Here is a 12,426-nt window from a genome sequence, read left to right on the forward strand (position 1 = left end):
GCTTATTATTATGAACTCCTTAGTACCGAACTCATTACTGTCTCAAAATGCACTACAAAAACAGATTGTCACTGTATTCACTAACTGAACACATAAGATGCTATAAAACTAAACTGAAAGGTTTCTTAAATGGAACTTTAAAATTATCAATGAGCAATCAGAAGAGAAAAATTCTTTCGCCAGACTCTAAAGTTAAGATCAAGAATCTACAAAACTTTCTCACTTCTTTGAAGTTAAAACCCCATCATCCTCAACTTACAGACCCTTTTCACTTCTTTGAAGTTAAGACAGCTCCATCATCCTTAACCTACAAACCTTTCTCACTTCTCTGAAGTTTGAACTCCATCATCCTTAGCCTGCAGACCTTTCTCACTTTGAAGTTAGAACCAGTCACCCATAGCCTATAAACCTTTCTCATTTCTTTGAATTAGAACCCCATCATCCATAACTACAAACATTTCTCACTTCTTTGAAGTTAGAACTCCATCATCTGTAGCCTACAAACCTTTCTCACTTCTTTGAAGTTGGATCCAATCACCCATAACCTACAAACCTTTCTCACTTCTTTGAAGTTAGAACCCCAGCATCCTTTTCTCCTTATATTTTCTGAGGGTCTTAATACTGCATCACAGCCTCCTTTAACAAGCAGAATGTCATCATACATGAAAGCTGTTTTATAAGTCTACAAGATCTTTGCAAGCATGACATGGCACCAAAATACTTCATTTAAGTCTTAATACTTTTTGTCTAAAGTTTAACAAGAAGTTAGTACAGTAGTGGCAGGTAGGTATAACTGATTTGCTTAAAAAAATAAATATTGAAAGCTGATGCCACCTAGTGCAGATTCTCTGGAAAGGCAAGAGTGCAAGACTAATCAGTTCCCAAGTAAGCCTTCAACAACACTTACATGCTGGAATGGATTAAAATTACAGTAGCACACCAAGATAACAGACCGTGGTAATCATACTTCCGGATATGTTGGTGAGAAATGGAAATATCAATTTGAAGGTTTTTGCCTCTAGATCAAGTGCCAAACTGTTTTTTCAAATCAAGTGCCAAAAGTGCTGGGAGTTTGAGTGAGGGAGAAAGTGCATAAACTACACATGAATACATGTTTATGCTTACAATAAACTGCAACACAATACCGTACTATATACTGTCCTGCAGTTTATATTAACCTGTTAAGCGTTCTTTACGAGAAACGTCGCCGTTCCCATAACATCACATTTTCTAGCTTGCAGGCGGTCATTTGGTCTATGCTAATTTTAATGCTTTTTTATGTTCTTTTTACATTGACACTGATTTTTGTACAAAGATATTAGGATAATAAATAATGTAGAATAGGAAAAGATGAAAGAATTTATTTTGAATTTTTTAATCCTAAAGATTATAAGCATGAAATATCAATGGGAAAAAAATGATTCTTTCAAATGCCATTCCCTCAAACAAAGAACCAGTAGATTAATTAATTGTTTCGTTTCATTTTCATTTGTGCCATAATATTTTAGTGCAATTGATATTGTAGGCAAACCTTCTATATATTTATCTAGAAACTGAATGGAAAATCTGTTCATTACTGCTACAATGTGCTTCATGACTTTGTCATTGAAAAAAACTTTTGAAAAGGAAACTCCACTCCTGAACATGAAATTTCACACCTTTGGGTGAATGAAAAGTAAAGGGAACTCCACTGGATTTTCCTTATCCTGAACAAAAAGTTCACGGAGAGAGAGTAATTTCATTTTATCGTAGCCATCGTCATTCTCTGCAACAAGTAGTGATAATATCTCTTCAGGCAAAAGATTTTTCTTTCACTTTAGATCGCTCATAATGGGGGGATAAATGGGATAAAACAAAAAGAAATCAGTTGTTTACCAATGAACACCAGAAGCGTAGCGAGAGGTGGAGGTTGTTATCCTCTTACAAAAAAAGTTGCCATTTACCAATAATTTAGCTCATAGTGTTACCAACTGACCTTCCTACAATTTCTATGAGAGGGAAGGGCAATTTGGTCTTTCGGTCTGCAAGTTTTGGACAGAATTCAGTAGTGCACCATCCTTGAAAGAGGTAAAATGTGTTACTCTGTTGAAGGCGTTGTGATTTGGGATGTGTCAAACCAAGATATGGCGTCAGTGACACTTAACAAGTTAATAATAAGGCTTTTATCTTACTTGACGTGTACTGTTTGTTTATATACATATACTTTGTAGGAAAAAGGAAAACAGAACGACTTCAATACTATGAGAAAAAATTACTAACTTGATTAGTTGTCACATTTATTCAATATGTATTAGAGATTTATTTAACCCTCTAACGCCGAGCCTCTATTTACAAAAGTGTCTGCTGTATGCCGGCGGTGTTCGGGAGTTAGCGCCGGAGCGGAAAAAAAGTTTTTTTTTTTAAATCACAGCACGCTTAGATTTTAAGATTAAGAGTTCGTTTTTGGCTCCTATTTTTTTTCATTGCCTGAAGTTTAGTATGCAACCATCAGAAATGAAAAAAAATATCATTATCATATATAAATATTGAAATATTTGACAGCGCAAAAAAAAATTTCATATATAATTTAATACAAATCGTGCTGTGAGCAAAACGGTTAAAGCTAACAAGTTTTTTTTTTCTTTGTATTGTACACTAAATTGCAATGATTTTGGTATATAACAAATTGTAAAACGATCAAAGCAACACAGAGAAAATATTATCACAAAATGATGCATGAATTAAATGTAGCGGACATAAAAAAGTTTTTTAAAAATTCACCATAAATCGAAATATTGTGCTAGAGACTTCCAGTTTGTTGCAAAATGAAGGTAATTGATTGAATATTACTAGACTGTAAGTATTTCAGCTTACAATTTCAGTTTTCGACCATTTCGGTCGAGTTACAGTTGACCGAAAGTCGAATTTTTTCTATTTATCGTGATTTATATGAAAATATTTCAAAACTGATAAAAGCTACAACCATGAGTTATTTTTTGTTGTATTCTACATGAAATTGCACAAATTTCCATATATAAAACTTTATGTAACGACTAAAATAAAATGGTGCAAACATTACCACAAAGTGACAAAAGAATTTCTGAGATGTTCGGCCGAGTTACTGCGCGGACATAAGGAAAAAGTTTTTTCAAAAATTCACCATAAATCAAAATATTGTGCTAGAGACTTCCAGTTTGTTGCAAAATGAAGGTACATGATTGAATATTACTAAAATGTAAGAGTTTTAGCTTACAAATGCGTTTTTCGATCATTTCGGTTGAGTTAAAGTTGACCGACGGTTGAAATTTTGGCACATCATGATTTATATGAAAATATTTCAAAGCTGATAAAAGATACAACCATGAGTTATTTTCTGTTGTATTCTACATGAAATTGCGCACATCTTCATACATAAAACTTTATGTAACAACTAATATAAAACGGTGCAAACATTACGACAAAGTGACGAAAAAGAATTTCTGAGATGTTGGCCGAGTTACATGCGTGGGCGTAAGGAAAAAAGTTTTTTTTTTTATTCACCATAAATTGAAATATTGTGCTAGAGACTTCCAGTTTGTTGCAAAATGAAGGTACATGATTGAATATTACTAGAATGTAAGAGTTTTAGCTTACAATTCTGTTTTTCGATCATTTCGGTCGAGTTAAAGTTGACCGAAGGTTGAAATTTTGGCACTTGTTGTGATTTATATGGAAATATTTCAAAACTGATAGAAGCTACAACCATGATTTATTTTCTGTTGTATTCTACATGAAATTGCACACATTCCCATATATGAAACTTTATGTAACGACTAATATAAACCGGTGCAAACATTACGACAAAGTGACAAAAGAATTTCTGAGATGTTCAGCAGAGTTACTGCGCGTGGACGTAAGGGAAAAGTTTTTTCAAAAATTCACCATAAATCAAAATATTGTGCTACAGACTTCCAATTTGTTGCAAAATAAAGGTACATGATTGAATATTACTAGAATGTAAGAGTTTTTAGCTTACAATTGCGTTTTTTTACCATTTCGGTCGAGTTAAAGTTGACCGAAGGTTGAAATTTTGGCACTTATCGTGATTTATATGGAAATATTTCAAAACTGATAGAAGCTACAACCATGAGTTATTTTCTGTTGTATTCTACATGAAATTGCGCACATTTCCATATATAAAACTTTATGTAACGACTAATATAAACGGTGCAAACATTACGACAAAATGACGAAAGAATTTATGAAATTTTTGGCGAGTTACACGGACGTAAAAAGAAAACCATTTTTGTGCAAAAATTCACCATAAATCGAAATATTGTGCTAGAGACCTCCAATTTGTTGCAAAATGACGGTAAATGATTGAATATTACTAAAATGTAAGAGTTTTAGCTTACAATTGCGTTTTTCAACCATTTTGGTCGAGTCAAAGTTGACCGAAGGTTGAAATTTTTTGTAGTCGACGTACGGTACGTCCACTCGGCACCCATCAGACAATTTTAGTCGACGTACGATACATCCAGTCGGCATTTAAGCGTTAATTTGTATTAAATATTTTATAGATATTTTTCTGTGTTTACATTAATAATAATATTTTAAAATTAATTAATAAGTCATTGTTATAAGTACTTTAGGGGTGTATATACTTAAGAGTAACAGTTTTAGGAGAGTAATCTAAGATGACTTTGGGTGTTCTGGGATGATGGTTTGGGGTGTATTTTTGTTTGAACTGATATTTAATTGTTTTAGTATGATAATTCAAGGTATATTTTTGTTTGAACTATTAAATTAGGCAGTGAACTGTTAAAATAAGCAGTTACAAGTCTTTTACAGTAGTTCAAGAAGTACAGGGTATAAATAGACCATTACTTATGGCAAAAACAAGCATTCACATATATATATACAACGATATATTGGAGTTTCTCTTACAGCAGGGCAGGCTCGGACGCTTTAATCCGTTATCTCGGTGAGCTACTGTACTGTAAAAATTTAACACTACCAAAGAGAGCAACAAAGTCTCTCCATAAAAGAAGATATTTTAAGCATGGCTAGGCAAATTACATCTTGATAAGATAAGCCTTAACATCTACACAACATTTCTAATTCTTAACAACAAACAATAGACAGCATAACAGTGCCATTATCTGAGATAAAGGACGTGTAATGACCTCTACACACACGTGTCGGAAATCATGGAAAATCATTGCATAGAGCAATATGACCAGTAAAACCATGTCTACAACAAGGTCTTGTGACTTGGTCTGTAACATGCTTAGAGAGCAAGACATCTACAATATATTACAATAAGAAAATAACTTGACAAGGTCTTGGTTACTCTCTTCCTGCTTACTTTTACACTGTTCCTAAAAATCCTTGGTCTGTCAGACCGCCAGTCTATCACTTCCCTTTGGGTTAGGACCCAATTCCCTTCTCTTTTCCTTTAGAGTTGGACTAGAAAAGGGCATGTTGTTCTTCCCAAACTAACTTGAATATTTAAATAAAATAAATAACCATTTTTGGTAAGCAAACAGGAACTGGCAGCAGTGAAACCAAATTCCAAATTATATCAGCATAGAAACCATTACCCAGAATCTATTCACCTAAACAATGTAACTTCATAAATCATAGCTCTCATTTATGAAGTCTTTAGAAACATATTCATTGTACAGTATTTTTTCCAACCCAAAACATCTTTTAAAGTTTCAGTCCCATTTCAAAATAATTCTCCATAAATTTTCAAAGCAAAGTAATTCTTATTCAAACTTCCAAGGCTCTTACATACATTACTCAAAATTACCTAAAAACATTGCATATCAATATTAAAATGAATACAAAAAATAATTCAAATGCTAATTTTCATATATTTAACCCCATAAAAGATTCAAGTAATGTGGCTTATTCCGAAAAGATTTTCTGTATAAAAAAGGCACCTCCAGTGTTACTGCTGCAAACATTTTCAAGGAATAAAATTATTCATTTTCAAGCAAATATCAATAACATGAAATGCAAAGGGTGGTTTACTGAGTCTTGAATAGTGCATTCATAAACCCAACATGCAAATATAGATCACACACATGCATTCGCAAGTTGAAATACATGCAATCACGAGTCGAAATGTACATTTACAGGTTAACTAAGTGCATTCACATATTGACTAAGTATATTTCTAAACTACATACTGTATTAAGAAACATTAAAGTAAGGAGAAAAAAATCACATGCAAAATACCTGAGTTTGCTTCTTTTGGTTGCAGATTATACACAGTAATGTGGCAATCAGCAGTCAGGACAATGAGCTGGTCACCATAAATATTTAACAATAAAACCTAGAACAACAAAGAAACAGTTGATAGTGGAATATATCTTCTTAAAGAACAGCATTCTTAATCTACCTGTATATAAAATGAAACACATGTTATCAATAATATCACAAACTTCCTATAAGGAAGAAAACAATATGATACTAACAAAATGCAAAACACTACATGACAAATTTCTCAAGAAATTTGTATTTTTCCTAAGTATACAAGCAAAAGCCTTTACTACAGGAGTACACTTTAGCATGGGCTGGAGGCAGTTGTTGACCTTGTTGCCAAGGTAGTTTAATTGGTGGTTATATGGGGGTCAGTGGTTTATACTCTGGGTTGCTGAGGTGGGTAATTTGATCAAAGGCCCTGGTTTCTAAGCCTAGGAAAAATACAAATTACTTCTGAAATTTGTCATTAGCTCCAACAGAAGCACAAACCATCACCTTTCATATGAGAGACTCGCTCCTTAGGTAGGAGATCATCTCAGTCAACAGACTCGATGTTAAATAACCCACCCAGATATGCCAAAAATCCAGCTGTGAAAAGCAAAAAGGGGGTCAATGAAATCTGTAACCACCTACTCAGTTTAGCACAAGGATGCCATAGTGGTAGGGCCACCGTTCTGAGAGAGGGTGTACAGCTTCTTTCAAGTAAGGAAAGCAAGAACCTGGTAACATCCCTGTCAGGGTATACCAGGCGAAAAGATGCTTTCTTGACCTGGCACAAAGTGATAAGCTCAGAGTATAGCTCTACCATCGCCAACCCCTCCCCTTGTTAAAAGAAAGAATAGGAGACATATATTATAGATGAAGTTCTAAGAATGAAAGATGACATTTTTATAATAAAATAAAGTTTTATATACAGTAAACCCCCCGTATTTGCGGGGGATGCGTACCACATCCCCCGCGAATAGCTAAAATCCATGAATACTTAGAACTCTTCTAAAAACACTTAGAACTGCCTATTTTGATAATTCAAACACACAAAGAAAAACTAAAAATGCTTCTACAGGTATTATCCTATGTACAAGGGGGTTAGGTTCCAAAAAACCCATCGTTTGTTGGAAAAAACGAATCTAGAATATAGCCTAGCCTACACTAGGGTATTCAGTACCATGTATACATACAGTATATGGTAGCCTAGCCTACACTATAAAGTATACTCTATCCATACACAGTATAGTAATTATTAATATCAGCTAATTCTGGAGGTTCATGCAGAGTGACTTATGATAATTAAAATACAGAGAAATTGAATAACAAACAAGAATTAGCTTAGCCTACACTATGGTATATCGTATACATATACAATAGCGTAGCCTACATTATACTGTACTATATATTCACATAATATCGTATCATACAAACATCAACATAATGAATATGCATCTCTTCCATGGGTCTTTTAAAATGTTATGCTTTAATGCATAGTATCCAATAATACTGTATATATTCTTATATTGTTTTTCTATTATAAGTTGCGATCAGAGCGATCAATGTTTTGGTTTGGAAATCGATTATGCAGTTCATTTCGCCATATTTATTTCAGTTCAGAGCGTTTTTCTTGCTTCTAGTTAGCGTAAATGAATCTCCAGATACTTTATTTATATGGGGCAAGGTTATTTTTCGTTATATGAAGTTTTTTACATCTCATTGTTAAATTAATTTATCTATTATTTTCATTAATAGATGACACTGGCCATTTGGGGCATTTGTTTTGTGTAAAAAATCAAGATTCCGTTTGCTATTTTCACCTGATTTCATCATAATACGAGCTTTATGTATTTATTGTTTATTGGCGTAAACTTAGCAGTAATATGTGTTCTTTCATGCCAAGTAGTTTTGATTAAAATACTTTCTCTCCATTTAATTATGGTCGAGTTTCATCCATGTTGCTGATGCACGATAATTTATAGTCATTAGCAGCTTGAAAATTTTTTTTCTCAGCTTCAGCTACAACTTACAGCTTAAATTTAGCAGTATATTTCCTTGCCGATCTCTGCACCCACCCCAAAGGACAGACTACCCCGGGTTCTGTTCCTATCTCAGCCACATTTGCCCAACAACATGACAGGCATCCCCAAACTCACTGCAGCTGAAACTGGGAGAAAGTACAAAATGGGTGGGAAGGCTCCTAGCTCTTCCTACAGGAAGATGTCTAGGCACTCAATCTTGATTTGAAAGGGGGGTTCCTCCCGACATCAGACTAGTGAGGCTTGACTGTGGTTCCCTTCAAATCCACAGTTGAATTTAAGCAGACTTTGCAGTGGGTAAGAGAGTCCAGAATATCAGACAGTCTCCTCTTCACTGCTGCCTCATCCTTTCTTTTCAAAAAGAGAATTAGGCATCCAGCACCAGACTGTTCTGCTCAGAGAGAATACACTGTCCAAACCTGTCTTGATAAGGGAGAGAATGCCATACCTTGTCTCCTCAACAACATGCAAGTTCAACCTTAAGTTGATATACAATACTGCCTGGAAGGTGGTCATAGCAGAGAATGCAGCCTTGACAATCTCCCCACAGGGAGGTCATTCATCAGACAGAATGGAATCTTAGGAGTTAGGTAATCCCACAGGTGATTTCACTAAGGAAGAGTTGCAGAAGATCACCAGAGGAATTACCAGAGATGATTTCACCATGGGAGAGTTGCAGGAGATCACCAGAGGAAAGGACTATGAAACCAAGTGGCTGTCAAAGTCTCTTGATGCCTCCTTCGGGAGATGAAGAGTTAAGGATATGCACACCAGGAGTTTAAACTACCTGTCAGACAGTCAGACCCATCAAGTCTCATCTCCACTGAGGTCAATTCAACAAGTCTTTCCTACTTGTTTCTCCTTTTCTGCACCAACCTACACCAGCTTATGACAAACACTGGTGACTGATCACATGAGCTCACTGTGGTTAAACCTCTTCTTGCCAGTGTCAAGTCTATACTCTTCAATTTGACCATTCTGGAGTCTGTTAGTAGTCAGTAGACCTTTCCACAGCAAGATCAGGCTGAAGTCTCTTCTACCATTGCCTTGCCTGTGCCTGGGGTGACTAGTGGTCTTCAGAAAGTCCCTCCTCAATTTCTGAAGCCCTCAGGACCCAAGCCTCAGAAGGGCTTGAAGGTGGTCTTTCTAAATGTGACATCATCTAGCACTGACACATCCAGCTAATTTTTTAACTACATCCATTCAAATGATCAGCTAAGCATGAAAGATGTTCTCAACTAAAATAGGAGTCAGTTTGTATTCCTGTAAGAATAAACCAAATAAATATGGAAGGCCCTCCAAAGATGCCCAAAGAAGGCCACAATCCCTAAAAAGCTCCTACTTCTCTAAGAGTTGAACTAGTAGAGACCCGGAAGGGGGAGATATGATCTCCCGACATGCACAAAGGACAAACTAGGCCACATGGTTGTTGTCTGGTCTATACATACCCTCCACTGACCAAATGGAGGGGTCCAGGTAGACGCCATCCCAGTGGAAGTAGTAAAGGTTGGAAAAGTGACCCTATGTGACACCAACAGAACCTTCTCAGCATTCATCCTTGAACCATATTTGCTTACTGGGAAGGCAATCAAGAACACATTCAACAGAGTTAGAGAGTCAGTAAACACTTTTGGCCTCTGCACAATGAACACAAAGAATGAAAGTCATCACCAAATACAAGCACAAAACACGTGCAAACTCGATCATATCAAGGACACCTACATTAATTGTGCTCTTGGAGAAGACTAATCAGGCACCACCAATCCAGTCAGCCACAATTGTGACTTGCTTTTTGGATCATGAATGATCAAAAAACTGCAAGAGCATAGTGTACCTTAAAGTGATGCATATGCGTATGTACACCTCGTACACGCATTGTATATACAGACTGAAAATTGTGTCAAACTACATTACTGCACTGTATCAAGTGCAATACTGAACTGCATCATGTAAAAGTTCATAAAAATACTGTAGAGAGAGAGAGAGAGAGAGAGAGAGAGAGAGAGAGAGAGAGAGATCACAGGAAGTGCGTACTGTTGCCTAACATGATGCATGTGTACATTTTACACACTAAAAATTCATTCCATACAGCACAAAAATGCATAAAAAATGTCAAAAATATCTAAATTTGTATTTATATTAATTTTATGCAATCTTACCTTCAAGATAACCAAATATAAATACAGTATTAAATACATATAAGTGAATTAAAATATCAAATCATATTTCATATGTACAGTGCATTTTGTGCAATCTTTCTTTCTTTCTAAAAACCTAGTTAAAATTCCTGACTTTCAAAGTAGATACAAGAGAACTCACCTGTGCTGGCTGTGGCACAGTAGTAACAAAAAGATTGTCTAGCTTTTGTTCCCGGGGATAAAGCCGAAGTTCATCTGTGTTGGCAGGAATGTTGTAAGCTCCTAATACTAACCAATTCGAACGCCACCAGAGAACACCACCAGTAACAACAAAATCTCGTTCTTGGCTCTCGTTCCCAAACAGATGCCAACGTCTCAAACGTAAGGAGTAATGAGCCACTCCATTGCGTCCAGCCACACCTAGTAGCTCCCCTGCTTCATCAACGCAAGTGTACTGAAAAAATATTGAAAATAATGGTAATCAAAAGTGGCAAAAACAACTCTGTTTTTTAAAATGAAACATAGCAGCAAGTTTATTTCAATACTCTAACCATATTATGATGCCCAGATCTTAAAATACTGCTTGGCAAACACTAAAATCTATAAAAATATCTACATTTTATGTATAATTACATGATGTAACCTACAAGAATATGGCTCAAACCAGGAATACTACATTTTTATTTGAATTACATCGTACAAAAACATGAGGCTATGGGTCACAGCAGTTGGGAAAGAAATGGTTAAAAAATAAATTGATCCTGATACTTTTATTCCTGATTAAAATAAATTCATTATTTCGTCCAACTACTAGACGTTACCCTACTTATGAAAGAGTTATGTTCCGAACAGCTGTTCAAATCTTCATTTGTTTATAAGGTGGTTTTTAACATGTACAGTTGTGCATAATTTTTGCTCATGTTTACATTCAAATTTTGCTCTGGGTGCCTATTCTGCTAATAAGAATTTCAGCAGTGAACAGGAGAACATGAGGAAGAAGAACCTGTTCCTTTAACCCCCTCCCTGACTATCCCTGGTATTCTCGTGCTTAACTACCATGTATTCTTAAAATCACAAGAATATTTGTTTATACTCTAAAATATACCTACTTATTTCTATCTTCACAATTTAACTCAGTCTGTGATTAATACCCATTTTCTATATTTCCCATTTTCTATATTTAGTGTGTATTCTTTATAAATCATGCAGTATTATAAGGAATTACTTTGGATACTAGAAAGGTAAAAAGAATACTATATTTTGAATGCTGCTTGAATCTAAATTTTATGTTCTTTTTACCTTTGTAACATCCAAAATAATTCCTTATAATAGTGTACAATTTTAAAAAAATAAATATAGAAAATGGGTATTCATCACAGTTAAATCGAGAAGATAGAAATAAACAGGAATATTTTAAGAGTATGAATATTCTTGTGATTGTACGAAGAATACACGGTGCAGTAGTTAATCATGAGAATAGTAGGAATAATCAGGGAAGAGGTTAAAGGAATGGGTTCTTCTTCCTCATTTTCTTTACAAAAATTCTTACTAGCAGAATTGATGCCCAAAGCAAAATTTGAGCTTATGAATGGCAAAGGGGAGTGCTCTGAACATAATTTTAACTTGTGACCCTGTCCGTTTGTATCTTTGACAGTTTGTAAATAGGCTAGCATCCCTATCAATTTAGCCTAAGTTTCAATACTTTACACAAGGTGGTCTCTTTATTTACCTAATAATAATAATAATAATAATAATAATAATAATAATAATAATAATAATAATAATAATAATATCAAGACCTGAAAATCGAAATAAGAAGGATATGGAATATGCCAGCGGAAGTTGTACCCATAATCACAGGAACACTAGGCATGATTCCAAGGTCCCTGAAAAGGAATCTGGAAAAACTAGATGCCAAAGTAGCTCCAGGACTCATGCAGAAAAATGTGCTGCTAGAAACAGTGCACATAGTGAGAAAGTGATGGGCTCCTAAGGAGGCAGGATGCAACCCAGAACCCCACACTATAAAAACC

At 35.1% G+C, this 12,426-nt stretch overlaps 1 protein-coding gene across 8 annotated transcripts in view; it reads right to left on the minus strand.

Moving 5' to 3' along the window:
* The window catches only part of Rich (Guanine nucleotide exchange factor subunit Rich), a 256,565-nt gene that overhangs the window by 159,858 nt on the left and 84,281 nt on the right, over window positions 1–12,426 (minus strand). For all 8 annotated transcript variants that reach the window (XM_067108968.1, XM_067108971.1, XM_067108969.1 and 5 more), the window contains exons 11-12: window positions 10,575–10,847; window positions 6,205–6,301 (exon numbers count right to left, since the gene is read on the minus strand). In XM_067108968.1, coding sequence (XP_066965069.1) covers window positions 6,205–6,301; window positions 10,575–10,847 — 370 coding nt within the window. The remainder of the gene's footprint in view (window positions 1–6,204; window positions 6,302–10,574; window positions 10,848–12,426) is intronic.

The sequence above is a fragment of the Macrobrachium rosenbergii genome, chromosome 9 (assembly GCF_040412425.1).
Source record: "Macrobrachium rosenbergii isolate ZJJX-2024 chromosome 9, ASM4041242v1, whole genome shotgun sequence".
Classification (NCBI taxonomy): Eukaryota; Metazoa; Arthropoda; class Malacostraca; order Decapoda; family Palaemonidae; genus Macrobrachium; species Macrobrachium rosenbergii.